Source organism: Mustelus asterias, chromosome 15, assembly GCF_964213995.1.
Source record: "Mustelus asterias chromosome 15, sMusAst1.hap1.1, whole genome shotgun sequence".
Classification (NCBI taxonomy): domain Eukaryota; kingdom Metazoa; phylum Chordata; class Chondrichthyes; order Carcharhiniformes; family Triakidae; genus Mustelus; species Mustelus asterias.
The window spans coordinates 66682799-66705350 of record NC_135815.1 but is presented as its reverse complement, the minus strand read 5'-3'; the positions used below and the strand labels follow the sequence as shown (position 1 = coordinate 66705350).

The 22552-nt window shown below is 43.5% G+C and overlaps 1 protein-coding gene across 3 annotated transcripts in view; it reads left to right on the top strand.

Moving 5' to 3' along the window:
- The window catches only part of znf292b (zinc finger protein 292b), a 252138-nt gene that overhangs the window by 158063 nt on the left and 71523 nt on the right, over positions 1-22552 (top strand). For 2 of the 3 annotated variants that reach the window (XM_078230034.1, XM_078230035.1), the window contains exon 4: positions 15448-15583. In XM_078230034.1, the coding sequence (XP_078086160.1) occupies positions 15448-15583 (136 nt within the window). Of the gene's footprint in view, positions 1-15447; positions 15584-22552 lie in introns of those variants that run through there. The other variant, XM_078230037.1, reaches the window with a different exon arrangement.

Here is a 22552-nt window from a genome sequence, read left to right as displayed (position 1 = left end):
ACGCAGCTATTTTTATTTTAATACTCTCCTTTATTTCCTTCGTTATCCACGGCTGGTTCTCCCTTTTCTTACAATCCTTGTTTTTTGCTGGAATATATTTTTGCTGAGAACTGAAAAGGATCTCCTTAAAAATCCTCCACTGTTCCTCAGCTATCCTACCTGCCAGCCTGCTCTCCCAGTCTACCTTAGCCAATTCATCCCTCATCCTATCATATTTCCCTCTGTTCAAACAGAGGACACTGGTTTGGGACCAAACTTTCTCCTCTTCCATCTGAATCAGAAATTCGACCATATTGTGGTCACTAGACCCAAGAGGGTCCTTCACAATAAGATCCTTAATTCTACCTACCTCATTACACAATACCAGATCCAAAATAGCTCGTTCCCTCGTCGGTTCCGTAACATGCTGTTCAAGGAAACTATCCCGACAGCATTCTAAGAACTCTTCCTCCATTCCACCCTTACCGACTTGAGTCTGCCAGTCAATGTGCATGTTGAAGTCCCCCATGATTATTGCCGTTCTGTTTTTACACGCATCCCTTATCTGCTTGTTTATAGCCCTCCCTACCTCAACATTATTATTTGGGGGCCTATATACCACACCTACTAGTGTCTTTCTCCCTTTACTATTCCTCATCTCTACCCATAATGATTCCACGTTTTGTTCCTCAGAGCCTATGTCATCCCTCAGTACTACCCTGATATTATCTCTTATTAATAGCGCGACCCCACCACCTTTTCCTTCCTGTCTATTCTTCCTAAACGCCTGATACCCCTGGATATTCATCTCCCAGTCCTGGTCACCTTTCAGCCACGTTTCTGTAATGGCCTCTAGATCGTACCCACTTGTGCTGATTTGCACCATCAACTCATTTACCTTGTTCCGAATGCTTCGTGCATTCAGGCAAAGTGTCCTTATTCCAGCTTTTATCTGGACCCGCTTTGATGAGTCGCGAACACCCTCTCCCTCTACTCCCTTATCTAAATTACCGCCTTCATTCACTTGCACCCTCTCCTCGACCATTAATTTTGTAATTCCCCTTACCCCTGCATCCTCCCCCCCCCCATCAATTAGTTCCTTGATCCTAGTCAACTCTTCTAGCTCCCCTCCCCCCAACCTATCTAGTTTACATCCCCTTTAAACGTTGCCCCTCGCACCTTAAACCTATGCCCCCTAGTAATTGACTCTTCCACCCTGGGAAAAAGCTTCTGACTATCCACTCTGTCCATGCCTCTCATAATCTTGTAGATTTCTATCAGGTCTCCCCTCAACCTCCATCGCTCCAGTGAGAACAAACCAAGTTTCTCCAACCTCTCCTCATAGCTAATGTCCTCCATACCAGGCAACATCCTGGTAAATCTTTTCTGTACTCTCTCTCCAAAGCCTCCACATCCTTCTGGTAGTGTGGCAACCAGAATTGAACACTATATTCCAAGTGCGGCCTAACTAAGGTTCTATAAATCGGCAACGTGACGTGCCAATTCTTAAACTCAATACCCCAGCCGATGAAGGCAAGCATGCCGTAAGCCATCCTGACTACCTTGTCCACCTGCATTGCCACTTTCAGTGACCTGTGTACCTGTACACCCAGATCCCTTTGCCTATACACCCCTGCTTCTGACATCTATTCAACCAACAGAGGACCCAGTGGATTCCCAGTTCCGACAGTGATATTAAAGACTTCTGGCTTTTATTATAAAGTATTCCTCACTCTACTCTGATTTTATCTTTTTTTAATGAGAGTTTATAAAATTATGAGAGGTATAGGTAAGGTAAACAGTTGGAAGTATTTTCGTGGGCAGAAATGACAATTACAAGGGGGCACAAGTTAAGGATAAGGGGGGAAAGGTTCAGGGGAGATGTGCTGGGGAAGTTTTTTTACTGCCAAGTGAGGTGGTTGAGGCAGTTATGTTAGCCACATTTAAGACTTATCTTGATAGGTATCTGAACAAACGGGGAATAGAGGGATATAAGTGGTTGGTTTAGATAGGTAAATGTGATCGGCGCAGACTTGGACTGCCGAAGGGTGTGTTCCTGTGATGTATCGTTGTTTGACTGAAGACACCAATAAAACAGACTTAATGAAAATTGAAACGGTTGCAAAATAAATACCGGAAAGCAAACAAAGAAAATAGTTCATTATTAGGTCCGGTCCAGTCCAACCGGCCAGGGCCTTAGGTCCGGTCCGACCGGCCCGCGCCTTGGGTCCGATCCGACCGGAATGGGACTTGGGTCCAGTCCGACCGGCCCGCGTCTTGGGTCCAATCCAACCGGAATGGGACTTGGGTCCAGTCCGACCGGCCCGCGTCTTGGGTCCGATCTGACCGTCCTGCGCCTGAAGTCTGCCCCGACCAGCCCGTGCCTTCGTTCAGATCCGGTCCGTTTGGCCTGCACCTTGGGTCCGGTCCGACTACCCCCAGCTTAGGTCCAATCTGACCACTCCAGAGCTCGGGCCCTGTCCGACCACACCGGACATCGGGTCCGATCTGACCAACCTGGACCTTAGGTCCAGTCCGAACACCCACAACCTTAGGTCTTGTGCAACAATCCCGGACCTTATGTCCAGTCTAATCACTCCAGACCTTAGTTCCCTCTGACCAACCCATACCTTAGTTCTTGTCTGACAACACTGGACCTTGGGTCCGTTCCAATCAGCCGGTCCTTTGGTCCGTTCCGACCGGCAGGACCTTTGGTCCGTTCCGACCGGCCAGAACCTTTGGTCCGTTCCGACCGGCCAGAACCTTTGGTCCGTTCCGACCGGCCAGAACCTTTGGTCCGTTCCGACCGGCCAGAACCTTTGGTCCGTTCCGACCGGCCAGAACCTTTGGTCCGTTCCGACCGGCCAGAACCTTTGGTCCGTTCCGACCGGCCAGAACCTTTGGTCCGTTCCGACCGGCCAGAACCTTTGGTCCGTTCCGACCGGCCAGAACCTTTGGTCCGTTCCGACCGGCCAGAACCTTTGGTCCGTTCCGACCGGCCAGAACCTTTGGTCCGTTCCGACCGGCCAGAACCTTTGGTCCGTTCCGACCGGCCAGAACCTTTGGTCCGTTCCGACCGGCCAGAACCTTTGGTCCGTTCCGACCGGCCAGAACCTTTGGTCCGTTCCGACCGGCCAGAACCTTTGGTCCGTTCCGACCGGCCAGAACCTTTGGTCCGTTCCGACCGGCCAGAACCTTAGAACATAGAACATAGAACATTACAGCGCAGAACAGGCCCTTCGGCCCACGATGTTGCACCGACCAGTTAAAAAAAAACTGTGACCCTCCAACCTAAACCAATTTCTTTTCGTCCATGAACCTATCTACGGATCTCTTAAACGCCCCCAAACTAGGCGCATTTACTACTGATGCTGGCAGGGCATTCCAATCCCTCACCACCCTCTGGGTAAAGAACCTACCCCTGACATCGGTTCTATAACTACCCCCCCTCAATTTAAAGCCATGCCCCCTCGTGCTGGATTTCTCCATCAGAGGAAAAAGGCTATCACTATCCACCCTATCTAAACCTCTAATCATCTTATATGTTTCAATAAGATCCCCTCTTAGCCGCCGCCTTTCCAGCGAAAACAATCCCAAATCCCTCAGCCTCTCCTCATAGGATCTCCCCTCCATACCAGGCAACATCCTGGTAAACCTCCTCTGCACCCTCTCCAAAGCCTCCACATCCTTCCTGTAATGTGGGGACCAGAACTGCACACAGTACTCCAAGTGCGGCCGCACCAGAGTTGTGTACAGTTGCAACATAACGCTACGACTCCTAAATTCAATCCCCCTACCAATAAACGCCAAGACACCATATGCCTTCTTAACAACCTTATCTACTTGATTCCCAACTTTCAGGGATCTATGCACACATACACCTAGATCCCTCTGCTCCTCCACACTATTCAAAGTCCTCCCGTTAGCCCTATACTCAACACATCTGTTATTCCTACCAAAGTGAATTACCTCACACTTCTCCGCATTAAACTCCATCCGCCACCTCTCGGCCCAACTTTGCAACCTGTCTAAGTCTTCCTGCAAACTACGACACCCTTCCTCACTGTCTACCACACCACCGACTTTGGTGTCATCAGCAAATTTGCTAATCCACCCAACTATACCCTCATCCAGATCATTAATAAATATTACAAACAGCAGTGGCTCCAAAACAGATTCCTGAGGTACACCACTTGTAACCGCACTCCATGATGAATATTTACTATCAACCACCACCCTCTGTTTCCTATCCGCTAGCCAATTCCTGATCCAATTTCCTAGATCACCCCCAATCCCATACATCTGCATTTTCTGCAGAAGCCTACCATGGTGAACCTTATCAAACGCCTTACTAAAATCCATATATACCACGTCCACTGCCTTGCCCCCATCCACCTCCTTGGTCACTTTCTCAAAAAACTCAATAAGGTTAGTAAGGCACGACCTACCTGCCACAAAACCATGCTGACTATCACCTATCAATTCATTACTCTCCAAATAACTATAAATCCTATCCCTTATAATTTTTTCCAACATCTTGCCGACAACAGAAGTGAGACTCACCGGTCTATAATTCCCGGGGAAGTCTCTGTTCCCCTTCTTAAACAATGGGACAACATTCGCTAACCTCCAATCTTCTGGTACTATACCAGAGGCCAACGACGACCTGAAGATCAGAGCCAGAGGCTCTGCAATCACTTCTCTTGCCTCCCAGAGAATCCTTGGATAAATCCCATCCGGACCAGGGGATCTATCTATTTTCAGACCCTCCAGAATATCCTGCACATCCTCCTTATCAACTGTAATACTGTCTATTCTACTCCCTTGCAACCCAGTGTCCTCCTCAGCTATATTCATGTCCCCTTTGGTCCGTTCCGACCGGCCAGAACCTTTGGTCCGTTCCGACCGGCCGGACCTTTGGTCCGTTCTGACTGGCCGGAACCTTTGGTCCGTTCTGACTGGCCGGAACCTTTGGTCCGTTCCGACCGGCCGGGGCTTTGGTCCGTTCCGACCGGCCAGAACCTTTGGTCCGTTCCGACCGGCCAGAACCTTTGGTCCGTTCCGACCGGCCAGAACCTTTGGTCCGTTCCGACCGGCCAGAACCTTTGGTCCGTTCCGACCGGCCGGACCTTTGGTCCGTTCTGACTGGCCGGAACCTTTGGTCCGTTCCGACCGGCCGGGGCTTTGGTCCGTTCCGACTGGCCGGAACCTTTGGTCCGTTCCGACCGGCAGGACCTTTGGTCCGTTCCGGCCGGCCGGAACCTTTGGTCAGTTGCGACCGGCCGGAACCTTTGGTCCGTTCCGACCGGCCGGACCTTCGATTTGAATTTGATTTGTTTTGATTTAATACATAATACAAGACAGTGCAGAATGTATTGTGACAGTCATAGCTCGGTTGTGGAGAAAAAGCAACTTAATGCAAGGTAGGTCCATTCAACAGTCTGATGGCAGCAGGGAAGACGCTGTTCTTGAGTTGGTTGGTACATGATCTCAGACTTTTGTATCTTTTTCCCAATGGAAGAAGATGGAAGAGAGAATGTCCGGGTGTGTGGGGTTCTTCATTATGCTGGCTGTTTTGCAGAGGCAGCAGGAAGTGTAGACAGAGTCAATGGATAGGAGGCTGGTTTCCGTGATGGATTGGGCTACATTCACGACCTTTTGTAGTTTTTTGCAGTTTTGGGCCGAGCAGGAGCCATACCAAGCTATGATCCAACCAGAAAGAATGGTGCATCTGTAAAGGTTGGTGAGAGTCATAGCTGACATGCAAAATTTTCTGAGTCTTCTGAGAAAGTAAACATGAGGTTGCTTTGGCAGACAAGGTGAAGGATAATCCTAAGAGTTTCTACAGGTATATTAAGAGCAAAAGGATCATAAGGGATAAAATTGGTCCTCTTGAAGATCAGAGTGGTCGGCTTTGTATGGAACCAAAAGAAATGGGGGAGATATTAAATGGGTTTTTTGCATCCGTATTTACTAAGGAAACTGGCATGGAGTCTATGGAAATAAGGTAAACAAGTCAGGAGGTCATGGATCCTATACAGATTAAAGGGGAGGAGGTGCTTGCTGTCTTGAAGCAAGTCAGAGTAGATAAATCCCCAGGACCGGACAGGGTATTCCCTCGGACCTTGAAGGAGACTAATGTTGAAATTGCAGGGGGCCTGGCAGATATATTTAAAATGTCGGTATCCACGGGTGAGGTGCCGGATGATTGGAGGGTAGCTCATGTTGTTCCGTTGTTTAAAAAAGGCTCAAAAAGTAATGCAGGAAATTATAGGCCGGTAAGTTTGACATCAGTAGTAGGTAAATTATTGGAAGGAGTACTAAGAGATAGGATCTACAAATATTTGGATAGGCAGGGACTTATTACGGAGAGTCAACATGGCTTTGTGCGTGGTAGGTCATGTTTAACCAATCTATTAGAGTTTTTCGAGGAGGTTACCAGGAAAGTGGATGAAGGGAAGGCAGTGGATGTTGTCTACATGGACTTCAGTAAGGCCTTTGACAAGGTCGCGCATGGGAAGTTAGTTCGGAAGGTTCAGTCGCTAGGTATACATGGAGAGGTAGTAAATTGGATTAGACATTGGCTCAATGGAAGAATGATGTGGAGATGCCGGCGTTGGACTGGGGTAAACACAGTAAGAAGTTTAACAACACCAGGTTAAAGTCCAACAGGTTTATTTGGTAGCAAAAGCCACACAAGCTTTCGGAGCCCCAAGCCCCTTCTTCAGGTGAGTGGAAATTCTGTTCACAAACCGGGCATATAAAGACACAAACTCAATTTATACGAATAATGGTTGGAATGCGAATACTTACAGCTAATCAAGTCTTTAAGATACAAACAATGTGAGTGGAGAGAGCATCAAGACAGGCTAAAGAGATGTGTATTGTCTCCAGACAGGACAGCCAGTGAAACTCTGCAGGTCCAGGCAGGCTGTGGGGATTACAAATAGTGTGACATGAACCCAATATCCCGGTTGAGGCCGTCCTCATGTGTGCGGAACTTGGCTATCAGTTTCTGCTCAGCGACTCTGCGCCATCGTGTGTCGTGAGGTTGTATAAGACTTTGGTGAGGCCGAATTGAGAGTATTGTGTGCAGTTTTGGTCACCTAATTACAGGAAGGATATTAATACGGTTGAAAGAGTGCAGAGAAGGTTTACAAAGATGTTGCCGGGACTTGAGAAACTGAGTTACAGAGAAAGGTTGAATAGGTTAGGACTTTATTCCCTGGAGCGTAGAAGAATGAGGGGAGATTTGATAGAGGTGTATAAAATAATGATGGGTATAGATAGAGTGAATGCAAACAGGCTTTTTCCACTGAGGCTAGGGGAGAAAAAAACTAGAGGACATGGGTTAAGGGTGAAGGGGGAAAAGTTTAAAGGGAATATTAGGGGGGGTTTCTTCACACAGAGTGGTGGGAGTGTGGAATGAGATGAAGTGGTAAATGCGGGCTCACTTTTAACATTTAAGAAAAACTTGGACAGGTACATGGGTGTGGAGGGATATGGTCCAGGTGCAGGTCAGTGGGGCTAGGCAGAAAAATGGTTCGGCACAGCCAAGAAGGGCCAAAAGGCCTGTTTCTGTGCTGTAATGTTCTATGATTCTATGGCCAGTGGGCTGACGAATGCAGATGGAGTTTAATTTAGACAAATGCGATGTGATGCATTTTGGTAGATTGTACCAGGGCAGGACTTACTCAGTTAATGGTAGGGCGTTGGGGAGAGTTACAGAACAAAGAGATCTAGGAGTACATGTTCATAGGGAGTGATAGAGGGCATAGGTTTAAGGTGAGAGGGGAGCATTAAACACAGGTTAAAGAGATGTGTATTGTCTCCAGATAGGAGACAATACACATCTCTTTAACCTGTGCTTAATGCTCCCTCCACTCACATTGTCTGTATCTTTAAGACCTGGTTGGCTGTAGAGATTTGCATTCTAATCAGTATTCTGTAACTTGATTTTGTGTCTCTGTGCCCTGTTTGAGAGCAGATTTCCACTCCATCTGACGAAGGAGCAGTGCTCCGAAAGCTCGTGGCGTTTGCTACCAAATAAACCTGTTGGACTTTCACCTGGTGTTGTTAGACTCCTGACTTTCTTATATAAGTCAGGGTCGCTTGACTTGAACGCCTCAGACCTCGACTTCAGCAAGAAGTGGATATCCATGGTTTCTGTTTGGGAAACAGGTGGATTTGCTTCTTTGGTACACAATTTTCTACACACTTACTAATGAAGTCAGTTACTGTAGTGGCGTACTTGTTCAGGCTGGTTGTGGAGTTTTTAAATACTGACCAGTCCATTGCCACCAAGCAGTCCCGTAGAAGATCATCCGATTCCTCAGACCAACATTGTATGATGTAGACAGGGGTTTCCTCTCGAGGCTATGTATTTGCTCAGTCTTAAGCTAAATACAAAGACTCAAAAAGCAGTATATTGATATTGAAGACGTGACTTTATTTAACCAAATGATCGAATGATATGAGGAAGCCCTGCAGTCAAGGTATAGAATGCGGGCAGCCGGATATCAGTCTGGAAAACAATGCGCCCATGAGGGCAATTATACATTTACCAAATCATATTGCCCACCTTTGCGGTGGGCATTATCGAGTAAGCATTAACACAAATCGGTCAATAATCATCCTGTCATTAACTCCAGCCAATAACAATACACATCATGACCTATTGGGATTTCATTTGTTTTTAAATTACGGACGTTACCTCCCTTTTGCCCAGCAATATGGGACGCTGGACAGTGAAATGGGAGAATGATTCCCACCGAATTGAACCCACGTGACTCTCGTCTAACCCTGAGAAATTCTTTATGTCTGCTCACCACTTGCGTTATCTCTCGGAGTTGTATGATCCTATTCATAGGGGAAGCATTGGTAGCTATCTTGTTCCCGACCTCTGCTGATAGCTTTACAGCTTTTCGGGAGATAGAACCATAGAAAATTACAGCTCAGAAACAGGCCTTTTGGCCCTTCTTGTCTGTGCCGAACCAGATCTATTGATCACCTCTCCCCAGAGCCTGCTGTATTTTGTCAGTGACTGAAGTTTCACAAAATGTAACCAAAAGCAAAACACATCCATCTTGTAAATTCAAAATACATGTTTTAAATGAGGAATATTTGTTAATCGTAGAGAGATGTGTTCTATGACAACAGCCCAGGCTGGCTTACGTTGCCATAGTCCACGATCATTCATTCTAAAGTTAATGTTGTATCACTGTTCCTAAATCGATGGTTGTGTTTATTAGCCTATTCTAGCCTCCTACATCAGTTTCCCCCCTTTTGGCTGCTGGCCAAGTCCCAACTAAGGCCACAAATGGATGTATCTAAGTAACTCATCTTAGTCCTTACTAAGTGTTTCGACTCTCTGATTCACTTCTTTCTTACACTAACTGCCATCACAATGCTGCACCTCCTGGTGAGCATTTGAGCATATTCACTACTAGCACGGCACGGTAGCACAGTGGTTAGCACTGCTGCTTCACAGCTCCAGGGACCTGAGTTCGATTCCCAGCTTGGGTCACTGTGTGGAGTTTGCACATTCTCATCGTGTCTGCGTGAGTTTCCTCCGGGTGCTCCGGTTTCCTCCCACAGTCCAAAGATGTGCGGGTTAGGTTGATTGGTCATGCTAAAAATTGCCCCTTAGTGTCCTGAGATGCGTAGGTTAGAGGGATTAGAGGGTAAATGTGTAGGGATATGGGGGTAGGGCCTGGGTGGGATTGTGGTCGGTGCAGGCTCAATGGGCCAGATGGCCTCTTTCTGCACTGTAGGGTTTCTATGATTATTTAATAGTTTGTAACCAGAGTGTTTTCTGACTTAAAAGGACAACAAGCAGTGATGATTAAATATTTATGAAAGCTAAAACCTTAAATTATATTTCCTGAAGCCTTTACACAGCTTACTCTTTTAATATTTTACAAGATGTGAGCGTCACTGCTTAAGCCAGTATTTGTTGCCCATCCCTAATTGCTCCTGAGGAGGTAGTGGTGAGCCACTGTCTTGAACCACTGCAATCCATACGGTGTTTTCTTCCTGTCATTGGTAACTTTCTGTATTGAGATTGCATGTTCTTGCGTAAGTAACATAACTTGGATTTGCCATAGGTCTCCAATAACCTTGCTCATGATGCACGTGGGTGAACTTGAAGATGTAACGTTAAGTTTCTGTGGAGTCTGCTTGATTGAACTGGCTTTTTTGACATAATTCTCTCCATCATTGTATGTTTGTCAAGTGCACATGGCATTTTGTGATCATGGCATTGCATGAACAATCCACTCTACCCTAGCAGCAACTGTCTTTCAGATCAACCATGATCTTATTAAATGGAGCAGGCTCAAGGGCTGAATGCCTTACTCCTGCTCTTTGTTCAGATATTCTTACTCCCAGCAGAGCCCATAGATTATTTTTTTGCCTGTTTCCCCACTCTTGACCACAGAATTGCTCTTTTAAACTTTGTTTGCTGAAACTTTTCATCTTGCACTCATTGGGGCAATTCATAAGTTGTCAATACAACGGCCTGCCTTACTGATCTGCGTGAGGGCTATGAAGTTGCATTCTCAGCAGCATTTAGCTCCTCTGAGAAATTGTTATCCAAGCTCTCCACTGACTTCTACATATGTGAATTCTCTGTCAGTTTAAAACAATGTAGATACTGGCAAGTTAAGAACTCTGTAAGTTATCAAGATATTAATATCAAAACATGACTGAGTATCATATGACAATGGTCACTGATTAACCGGATAGGCTGTCTCCCCACCTCTGACAGCCAGGGATGCTGAAAGTCCAATTCCACATCTCCTCTGTACTTATGGGCCAAGAAATGTTTTCACATTGCGCCAGTTTCTTCAGTCATTTAGCCATCACATCAAGCTCAGAGGGTGGTTACTAGCCGACAAGGGTTACCTGCTTTACATACTCTTGATTCAGCTCAACAGCCCAACAATTAATGGTCAGCATACTCTGAAATCCAAAAATGATGTCCCTAACTAGTTCTCGTAAAGAAATGTTATAGTTAAGAATAAAGGGGGGGAGAGGGAAAATAGAATTAGACTTGAAACATAAAAATGGCTTTATACAGTAAGCAATACTTTAAAACAGTTCAAAAGATCTTAACTGCCTTCAGAGCTAACCTTCCCCTTTTCTGTTAAGCAACTTCTGATACATTTTAAACTTTATAAATTCCCAGTAATCTTACACAATGCCTTTGCTTTCTCTTGGGGTGTACTGAGATTGAAAACAGCTGGTTCTTTAGGCCTGGCTTTGTTCACATTGCTTTCTGGGAGTTCTGGCTATTCCTGCCTTCTGCTGGGAAATCCAAACATGGGTAAAAAAAAACTTACAAATATACCCCTCACATAGGTTTCAGTGTCTCCTTAAATACATTCTTTGATCTCTCAATTGTCTCACCCAGTCTCCATAGAAACGCTGTCTCTGAGAATACATTTTTTTTAACTTTAGCTCTTACAGTGAATTTACTTTTCTTTTAAATCTTATCTTTACTTTCTTGTACCATTTTTACAACCTGCATATTCTCCTTTACCCAAAACAACCCATTCAAATCTACTCCTGTTATTATCTCATGTAAACCTCTGAAGTCCTTTCTAGGTCCATTACCATATAGTTTAGATTCTATCACGCTGTCTCTTACTCATTGCCATACAAATTGCTTAAGAAATATGACAAATGATATCATCAACAGAAAAATATTAGTTTTTGTTTTAATGCACAGAACGCACCTATTTCAAACTCAAAGCAAGTTGGAATTGAATTGTGGTTGAAACACACTAAAAGATTATAAGTTTGAAAAATAAGGTCAGTCATAGAGGTCTACAGGACAGAAAAGGCCCTTCGGCCCATTGTGTCCACACAGATCAAAAGCAACACCTAACTATTCAATCCCATTTTCCAGCACTTGGCCCATAGCCTTGTATGCCTTGGCATTGCAAGTGTACTACTTAATATACTACTTAAACTACTTAATATACTACTTAAACGTCTGAACAAAATAGATGGAGAGAAACTGTTCCATTAGCAGAATGGTCAAGAACTAGAAGGTACTGATTTAAGGTGAATGGCAAAAAAACTAAACCTCTATCTCCAAGGAGATTGAAGGCAGTAGGCACAATGGAAACCACCACCTGCAAGGTGTCAAGGGGAAAATCATATTTTATATAGTGAGTAGATAATATCTGGGATGCAATGCCTGAGAGAGAGATTCAGGTAGATTCAATTGTGTCTTTCAAATAGGCATTAGAATAGAGATGGATAGAATCCCTACGGTGCAAAAGGAAGCAATTCGGCATATCGAGTCTGCACCAACCCTCCGAAAGAGCACTTCACTGAGGCCTAATCCACTGCCATGTCTCTGCAACCTCATGCATTGATCATGGCCAATGCACCTACCTGCACATCTTTGGACACAAAGGGGTAATTTATCATGGCCAATCCACCCAACCTGCAAATCCTTGTACTGTGGGAGGATACTGGAACCCCTGGAAGAAACCCACACAGATACCGAGGGAATCCCACACAGATAATCACCCAAGTGCGGACCTGGGTCTCTGGTGCTGTGAGGCAGGTTGAGTAATTACCTGAGGAGAAAATTGGCGAAACTATGGGGAAAACAGTGTTGTGTAGAGCCAGCATGGACATTATGAGCCAAATGGCATCCTGTGTTTAACCAAAGAGCAATTTTGCCCTTTAGTAACCTCAGTAAACAGTGCAACTTTGAACAATTGTACTTTTGAGTAATCTACCCATCAAAGAAACACAAACCAATCGCAATATTGAGATGATGCATAATAAAAGTTTTTCACACAAAGGATGGTGGGCGAGTGGAATCGGCTGCCGTCAGTGGTGGAGGCAAACTCAATAGGGACTTTTAAGAGACTCCTGGATGAGTACATGGGACTTAATAGGATGGAGGGTTATAGGTAGGCCTAGAAGGTAGGGATATGTTCGGCACAACTTGTGGGGCCAAAGGGCCTGTTTGTGCTGTAGTTTTTCTATGTTTCTAAAAATTAGAATTTACTACTTTTGGAATAGTTTGAGGAGGGGTCTTCAAATGAACCTAGTTCCTTTAACAATGTTAATTTTTGCTAGGTGGTTATTCCTTCTGATATACTTAAGCAAGTTGCAGGTACATTAGCATAGTGATTATGTTACTGGACTAGTAATCCAGAGCTATGGGCTAATATCCAGAGACATGAGTACAAATCCTACCACAACAGCTGTGAAGTTTAAATTTAGTCAAATAAATCGGGAATCAAAATCTAGTACCGTAATTGTGGCTGTAAAACCACGAGATTTAGCTTTATTTCTATTTATTTCACTAATGTCTTGTAGGGAAGGAAATCTGCCATCATTGCCAATTTTGGCCTCTGTGTGTCCAGAGCCACAGCTATCATAGAGTCCCTACAGTGCAGAAGGAGGCCATTCGGCCCATCGAGTCTGCACCGACCACAATCCCACCCAGGCCCTACCCCCATATCCCTACATATTTACCCACTAATCCCTCTAACCTACACATCTCAGGACACTAAGGGGCAATTTTAGCATGGCCAATCAACCTAATCCGCACATCTTTGGACTGTGGGAGGAAACCGGAGCACCCGGAGGAAACCCACGCAGACACGAGGAGAATGTGCAAACTCCACACAGACAGTGACCCAAGCCGGAAATCGAACCCAGGTCCCTGGAGCTGTGAAGCAGCAGTGCTAACCACTGTGCTACCGTGCCACCCTTCACAGCTATGTGATTGACTCTTAACTATCTTCTGATAGTTAACCCTCCATCCTATTAAGTCCCATGTACTCATCCAGGAGTCTCTTAAAAGTCCCTATTGAGTTTGCCTCCACCACCACTGACTCTTAACTATCTTCTGAAATGACTCAATAGTGGCAAACCACTACAAAAACATCTAAAAGAATAAGACCAGACAGACCACCTTGCATCAATGTAATTATCAGGCACAGTAAAGTCACATAGCCCAGGCATCCCTGCAAAATCCTCTTTGCTAAAATCTGGGACTATGCCAAAATTGGGAGAGTTTTAAGCCAACGTTCTAAACTCCACCATTACCATCCTTGTTCATGCCCTGTCGCACCAAGGGGCCAGGTCACCAAAAATGATGACACGTTGCCTGTATTTGCCACTGCCTAGGCGTCAATAAACCCTCTGGGCGGTGGTTTAGTGGTAATGTCACTGGAATAATAATTCAGAGGCCTAGATTAATACTCTGGGGACATGGGTTCAAATACCACCACGACAGCTACTGGAATTTAAATTCAGTTAATAAGTCTAGAATAAAAAATAGTCTCAGTATTAATAACCATAAAACCATTATTGATCGTCATAAAACCCCATCTGGTTCACTAATGCCCATTAGGGAAGGAAATCTGTCATCCTTACCTGGTCTGGCCTATATGTGATTCCAGAGCCACAGCAATATGATTGACTCTCAAATGTCCTCTGAAATGAAGGACAGTTAGGGATGGGCAATAAGTGCTAGGACAGTTAGGGATGGGCAATAAGTGCTGGCCCAGCCAGCGACGCCTATCCCGTAAAAACGAATAAAAAGAAAAACAGCCTAGCAAGCCACACAATTGTATCAAAGCCACTATAAAGTCTACAAAAAGGAATGAAACTGGACAAGTCACCTGGCATCGACCTGGGCACCAGAAATGACAACTCCAAATCCAGCCCTGTTGTCCCTACAAAGTCCTTGCCAACCTCTGGATGCTTGTGCCAAAATTGGGAGAGCTACCTCGTAGATTAGTCAAGCAACAGCCTGACACAGTTACAATCACTGAATCATACCTTGCAAATAATGTCCCTCTGACAGGACAGACCCACCAAAAGTGGTGGCATAATACTATACAGTCAGGAAGGAGTTGTGCTCCCTGGGAGTTTGCAACATTCACTCTGATCCCTGCAGGGTAAAACATGGGTAAGGAAACCTCCTGCTGATTATCACCTACCGTGCATGACTTTCCTCCTCCATCCGCTCCAATCTACCTGTTGCAGATGCATCTGTCCCTAACAGTATTGATCCTCTACTCAGTCCTTGTGGAGACTAAGTTTCGTTTTCACACTGAGGATACCCTCCATCATGTTCTGTGGCACCACCACTGTGCTAAATGGGATAGGTTTAAAACAGGTACCGGAACTCAAAACTGGGCATCTATGAGGTGTTGTGGGCCATCGGCAGCAAAATTCTACCTAACCACAATCTGTAACCTCACGTCCTGACGTATCCCCCACTCTACCATTACCATCAAGCCGTGGAAATCAACCCTGGTTCAATAAGGAGTGTAGGAACAACATCAGGCATACCTAAAAATGAGTCAATCTGGTGAAGCTATAACAGAGGACTGCTTGCATGCTGAACACAGCAATCCACTTAATTTGCACCCCATCCATGGCTTTTCAGTATCACTTTACAAATATTATGTATTGTTTTTACAGGCAGCCCATAAAGTACTATCAGAATATGGGAACCCAGAACTTCAAATGCTTGCTGTACTTGCCCAGGAGGGTAGGGTATGGAAGAGCTCTGTACTTGACAGCATTTTCTCCCAGCAACCATTGGAACAGGATAAAGGTAGGATATCAATAAAATGAACCTTGTTACTTAATCTTAATTTGAACCATGTTTTTCTAATTTGTTTGTTGTGATATGGTTTATTTGGTTAAAAACAATTAACTTGCCATCCCATGGTTACTTTTGACAACTCGGTAATATTTGTAGTGTTTTCTTTGATTTTGTGCTCATTGGTTTTTAAGTTTAAGTTTATTTATTAGCGTCACAAATAGGCTTACAGTAACTTCATTGCAGTGTTAACGTCAAAATCCCCTAGTCGCCACACTTCAGTTTCTGTTCGGGTACATTGAGGGAGAATTTAGCATGGACAATGCACCTAACCAGAATTTCTTTCGAACTGTGGGAGGAAACCCACGGGAGAATGTGCAGACTCTGCAAAGTGACCCAAACAGGGAATCAAACCTGGGTCCTTGGCACTGTGAGGCAGCAGGGCTAACCACTGTGCCACTGTGCCAGGTAAGGGGAAATAAAATACTTTATACTTGATCATCAGCTTTAGAAGTTGAGTGTTTGCAAGCAAAGTACCTGGATCACAGGAAATTTGTTTGCAGATATGTTTAGCAACAGGAAGGCAAATAACCTGATGGCATCTGTTACAAAGGAGTTGAAGCTAAAGAGTAAAGAAATATTACTAGAACAAAGAAAATTACAGCACAGGAACAGGCCCTTCAGCCCTCCAAGCCTGCACAGACCATGCTGCCTGACTGAACTAAAACCCTCTACCCTTCCGGGGACCATATCCCTCTATTCCCATCTTATTCATGTATTTGTCAAGACGCCCCTTAAAAGTCACTACCGTATCTGTTTCCACTACCTCCCCCAGCAACGAGTTCCAGGCACCCACTACTCTCTGCGTAAAAGATCTGCCTCGTACATCTCCTTTAAAACTTGCCCCTCGCACCTTAAACCTGTGCTCCCTCGTAATTGACTCTTCCACCCTGGGAAAAAGCTTCTGACTATCCACTCTGTCCAAGCCTCTCATAATCTTGTAGACTTCTATCAGGTCGCCCCTCAACCTCTGTCGTTCCAGTGAGAACAAACCAAGTTTCTCCAACCTCTCCTGATAGCTAATGCCCTCCATACCAGGCAACATCCTGGTAAATCTTTTCTGTACTCTCTCTCCAAAGCCTCCACATCCTTCTGGAACACTATATTCCAAGTGCGGCCTAACTAAGGTTCTATAAAGCTGCAATATGACTTGCCAATTTTTAAATTCAGTGCCCCGGCCGATGAAGGCAAGCATGCCGTATGCCTTCTTGACTACCTTCTCCACCTGCATTGCCACTTTCAGTAACCTGTGTACCTGTACATCCAGATCCCTTTGCCTATCAATTCTCTTAAGGGTTCTGCCATTTACTGTATATTTCCTATCTGTATTAGACCTTCCAGAATTATTCATGTCCTTGGTGAGATCATACATGGAGTGTATATAGCTTTGGACTCCTTAAATAAGGAAAGATATTCTTGCCTTGGAGGGATTACAAAAAGTTTCAATAGACTGGTTTCTGGAATGAGGGGATTGTCCTATGTGGAGAAATTAGGAAGTACCGAAATGCTGACTCCATGGAAATTTCCTAGGAAGTTTGAACTACCAATGGGCAATCCTCCTCCTCCCTGGGGCCCTCTGCAAAAGCCTCTGACTCTGAGATAAGAGTTGGAGACTTTGTACTACTCCATGTGAATTACCTGAATTGTTAACCAGGAAATGTTAGACAGAAAAATCATCCTAGTCTAACTCCTGGGTAAATTACCTCTGATCAGTAACACTATCCCACCTGACTACCCCACCTACCCATAACCCTGCACATTTACCATGGATAATCCACCTAACCTACACATCTTTGGGCACTAAGGGACAATTTAGCATGGCCAATCCATCTAACCTGCATACCTTTGGACTGTGGGAGGAAGCAGCCGGAGGAAATCCACACAGACCTGGGAAGAACGTACAAACTCCACTCAGATAGTCACTCAAGGTCAGAATTCCAGCTTGCGTCTCTGGGTGCCACCATGCTTTTCAATTGCATAGTATCCTCAACTTCCTTAATTAGTCATGGATGATGTATTCTTCTTAGGGCCTTTCTTTATCAATTGATTAATTCTCAATGAAAAATCTCCTTAAATGTCTGCCATTGATTCTCTACATTCCTACCCTTAACCTCTTTACAGCCCACTTTAGCCAACCCTGTTTTCACATCCCAGTAATTGCCTTCATTTTAGCTCAAGATACTAGTCTTTAGACCAGATTTCTCATCCTCAAACTGAATGTGAAAATGATCTGTTATGATCACTGTTGTATTCAATTTTTTTGGTAAGTTCAAACTCACTGTTCTGATATCATCTTTCTAACTCTATTTTGCGCCTACTCTAGTGGCTTTACATCCCCCTTATAATAGACTGGAACTTTGCACCATTCTTAGTGCACTGTCCCTAGTTTCCATACAAGTTTAACATAGATTTGTTTGAAATCTATCTGAAGTGAACCTTGGAGACACTTTGCTGTATGCTTTTTAATGGCTTTATTACCTACGTTAATTTCATTTTTTGAGATTTGTGTATTTCAACCCCTAAATTCTTTTAGTCATATACCACATTTAAACTCCTATTTTCCAAGGAGTATGCAATCTGTTAATTCTTGAAACCAAATGCACTACTTTACACTTAGCATATTAAAAATAATTTGCCAATTGTTAGGATATCAGAGCAGAAACCGCAAAGTATGTTATGAAGCCCGACTAGACCCCAACAGTTTTTCTATTTTGACATTGGTGTGAGTCTATTGGCATATAGTTTTTATCAAAACAAACTTTATTTTAACAATAGTTTACATATAACAAATGAGTTATAGAATCATAGAATCCTACAGTGCCGAAGGAGGCCATTCGGCCCAACGCATCTGCACCCGACCACAATCCCAGCCAGGCCCTATCCCCATAACCCTGACACTTAGGGGCATTTTAGTATGGCCAATCCACCTAACCCACACATCTTTGGATTGTGGGAGGAAACTCACGCAGACATGGGGAGAATGTGCAAACTCCACACAGACAGTGATTCAAGCCGGGAATCGAACCCAGGTCCCTGGCACTGTGAGGCCGCAGTGCTAACCACTGTGCCACCGTGAATTAGCTTAATTTTTACCAATTGAAATACTTAAACATGACAAGTTACTATTTTTAACTGCTAACCCATCTCTCTTAGTTCCAATTCAAGGAATAATCCGCTTATAGACTTAAACTCTTCTTTAAAATCAGTTAGCAACACACATACACATGTGCTGGTAGATGGGCTGCCAGTTTTTGAGCCTCCAGAAGACCTCTGGAGAGAGAGAGAGACCTATTTATTTTAGCAGGTCCCAAACAGCAGCTTCCAGAGAGACAGAGACATCTTGCTACTTTCAGAATGAGGCAGAAACTGATTACTTTTTTTCCCCTGTAAGCTTAGTTCCCTCCATTAGCACATGACTGTCTCTGTCAATCAACCTAATCAAAGCCTACTCTGAAAGCCCAGGGGAAAAACCAAAATAAACAAAATTGCATTTACTCAGATTGAAACAAGCATTCCATTAGCTAAGATCAATTATTAGCTTGCATTCTCGGCATGTGAGCTGCTGGTGCAGACAAATTAGCACTATGTCAAACAACTGAATTTTAAACATACCTCCTACAATAAACATGATATAAATACATTTCTTAAAAGCATGGTATCATCACACTTCCTGCCTTTTAAAAAACATCAACCAACAATATAAGATGGCTTCATATTTCAAAAATCTATAATTTTCAAACCTCTGTATATTTTACATTTTATTAAATCCAAGCATACAAACATAACAATAGTATGATCCAGTTCAGTGTTTCTCTTCCAACATTGAACATTCCTTCTTGATCAACGTTATAATAAATTAACAGCAATCACGTTCTTTCTTTTCTCGAGACACTGCTGTTGTACAGCTGCTGCCTCTTTCTTTTCAGAGGTGAACTTCAGTTCTTGATTCTGCTTTGATTCCAGGTTCGAGCTCAATTTTGTTGCCATAATTGTAAATTAATTCTGGTAATGTCCTCAGAGAGCTAGGCAGGATTTGCAGGATAAAACTTTATATTCAATGCAAACTGGCACAAACCACTTTGGATTTGCTTTTAATTGCCTTAGCTGAGTCCAACCAGTTCTTTTCATTTTCAGAGTCCTGAAATATCAAAACAATCTTTTGCAGAAGATTGAAATGCTCACAGACTTTGTCAAAGAGAACCTATCCCTTTGCATGCTGTCTCGTTCACATGTGTTCAGGGCCATCCAGAAGGGTCATTTTATCCCTGTTGCCTTTCTTGTTAACTGGCTTTAGTTACTCTGTCAGCTCCACCTCTTGCGAAATGGTGCGCGCAAAATTATTTTCCACGTCTTCCATTGTACATCTTTCTGTCCTAAGGTGGTTTATTAATTCCTTTGTTTGTTCTGGATCATCATAATCATTTCCTGCCTATTCTTTGGCAAATATATATAGCAGATTGGCTTCTTTGGTGTCAGGATTTGTCATAATTATGGTTTTAGCGGTCATTTGGCAGTTATGCTGTTGCGAAAACCATTGTAATTTACTTGAACAACAGCTATGAACACTACTGTTTCTCTGGGTATCCATGTCTATGCAAGCTGTACAGATTCATTATCCCAGCAGTTAATTTGGAATGATGGTACAGGTTCATTAAACAATCTTACTTCACATCATTGCCCTTTTCTTCTGCTTACGGTAGTAAAATGCTTCTGGTCCACAATCTCCATCTTGAAATCACATATGACTGCTGACTGATCTACATTTTTCCTCTTATAGATGACAAGCTATTGTTGACAGTCCTGCAGTTTATGCTCAGGTAATTTCAACAACTCAGGAACAGGCTTCAAACCAGGAGCTTTTGTTGCAACTGTCTCCACTTTACTTATTCACATCCTCCTTCTGCTTTCCTTTCCTATCAAAATACCATTTGAGCATATTAACATAGCACACTGAGTTTTCCTTCCATCTGGCGTTCTTATCAAATAATTCACCTCACTCAATTTTCTTTTGATTTGATAAGGCCCACTAAAACTTCACTAAAGGTTCACCTACCACTGGTGATAATACTAATATCCTATCCCCACTAGCAAAGCTACGAATTTTTGATTTCTTATCCGCTTCTTTTTCATAACATGCCACTTTTAAATGCTGTCTAGACAACTCACCAGCACTAGTTAATCTCTCCCTAAAGTTTGACACACAGTCTAACAATGTGGTCCCAGAATGCGGACTCACCAATTTCTCGTTGATCAATTTACATGGTCCTTTTAACTCATGACCAAAAGTCAATTCAAATGGACTGACTTTAGTCGATTCATTAGGCACATCTCTAAGTTCAAAGAGTACAAATTGAATTCCTTTATTCCAATGCTCTGAAGAATATTAACTATAAGCCCTTAACCTGGTCCTTAAAGTTTGTTGCCACCGTTCCAATGCTGCCTACAATTCTGGGTGGTACGCTGTTGATTTAAATTGCTTTACTCCTAAGCTATCCATAACTTCCCTGAATAACTTCAACATCAAAGTTGATCCTTGATCTGATTGGATTTCTATGGGTAGTCCGTATATGGTAAAAAAATAAGTAATTCCTCTACAATCCTTTGAGCTGTAATATTAGGTAATGGAATGGCCTTCGGAATCTGGTAGATACATCCATTATGGTCAACAAATACTGATTCCTATTTTTTGTTTTAGGGAGGAGTCCCACTCAATCAAATAGGACCCTCATAAAAGGTTCTTCAAATGCTAGAATGGGTATTAAGGGTGCTGATTTGATTACCACTTGAGGTTTTCCTATTACTTGACGTGTGACATGTATGGCAAAATTCAACTACATCCTTATGCAGTCCAGGCCAATAAAAATATTTCTATGTTTTTGCTTGAGTTTTCCTTACTCCTAAATAACGTCTAAATAACCTTATATACTAGCGCAACACCACTTTTCTATAACCCACCGGTAATACAATTTGATGAATTTCTTCCCATTTTTCATCCACCTGAATATGTAAAGGTCTTCACTTCCTTATTAAGACATCATTTTTAATTTAATAACACTCTGGTATGCATTCAGATTCTTCTTCTGTGTATGCTTTCTGATGCAAATGCTTTATCTCTATATCTTGTAATTCTGCCGACTTTCCCGAACTAACCTCGCGTGACTGTCTATGCGGAGTTTGCACATTCTCCTCGTGTCTGCGTGGGTTTCTCCAGGTGCTCCGGTTTCTTCCCACAGTCCAAAGATGTGCGAGTTAGGTTGATTGGCCATACTAAATTGCCCCTTTGTGTCAGGGGGACTAGCTAGGGTAAATACATAGTGATATGGGGATAGGGTCTGGGTGGGATTGTGGTCGGTGCAAACTCGATGGGCCAAATGGCCGCCTTCTGCATCGTAGGGTTCTATGGTTCTATATTCACTTCATTCTCCATCTGTTCTTATTCTTTACCAATTATTTGGTTAAAAAATGGTTTCGGATAACTGAACCTCAGTGTCCTTATCTTTACTCTTTGATTTCTCCTGACTCAACTTGTGGCTTTGTCACCTTGTTATCATACAGTTGGGAAAAATCCCAGGATATGCTTCCTGTAACACCTTGGTTTGATTTTCTGCTGGCTTTTCAACTACAGTAGGCATCACTCCCATCTGTTGTTATCCAGGATAAACTGTATTCCTGACAAAGGTAATTTCTCGATTACTCCTACCATCACTTAACTTTTCAACGGACTCTCCAAACTTATCTTACATCATGCAAAACTACTCTTTTCACCATGTATGCTACACACTACCACCTTTTCTGGTAATATTCCTTCCAAACTGCATATCTCTTCATCCCCATATCTCTTAAAATCTTCACTTCTTTACCTACTCCTCCTTGTACGTATGAGTAAACCTTACCCACACAATTAACTCCATTAAAGAGATC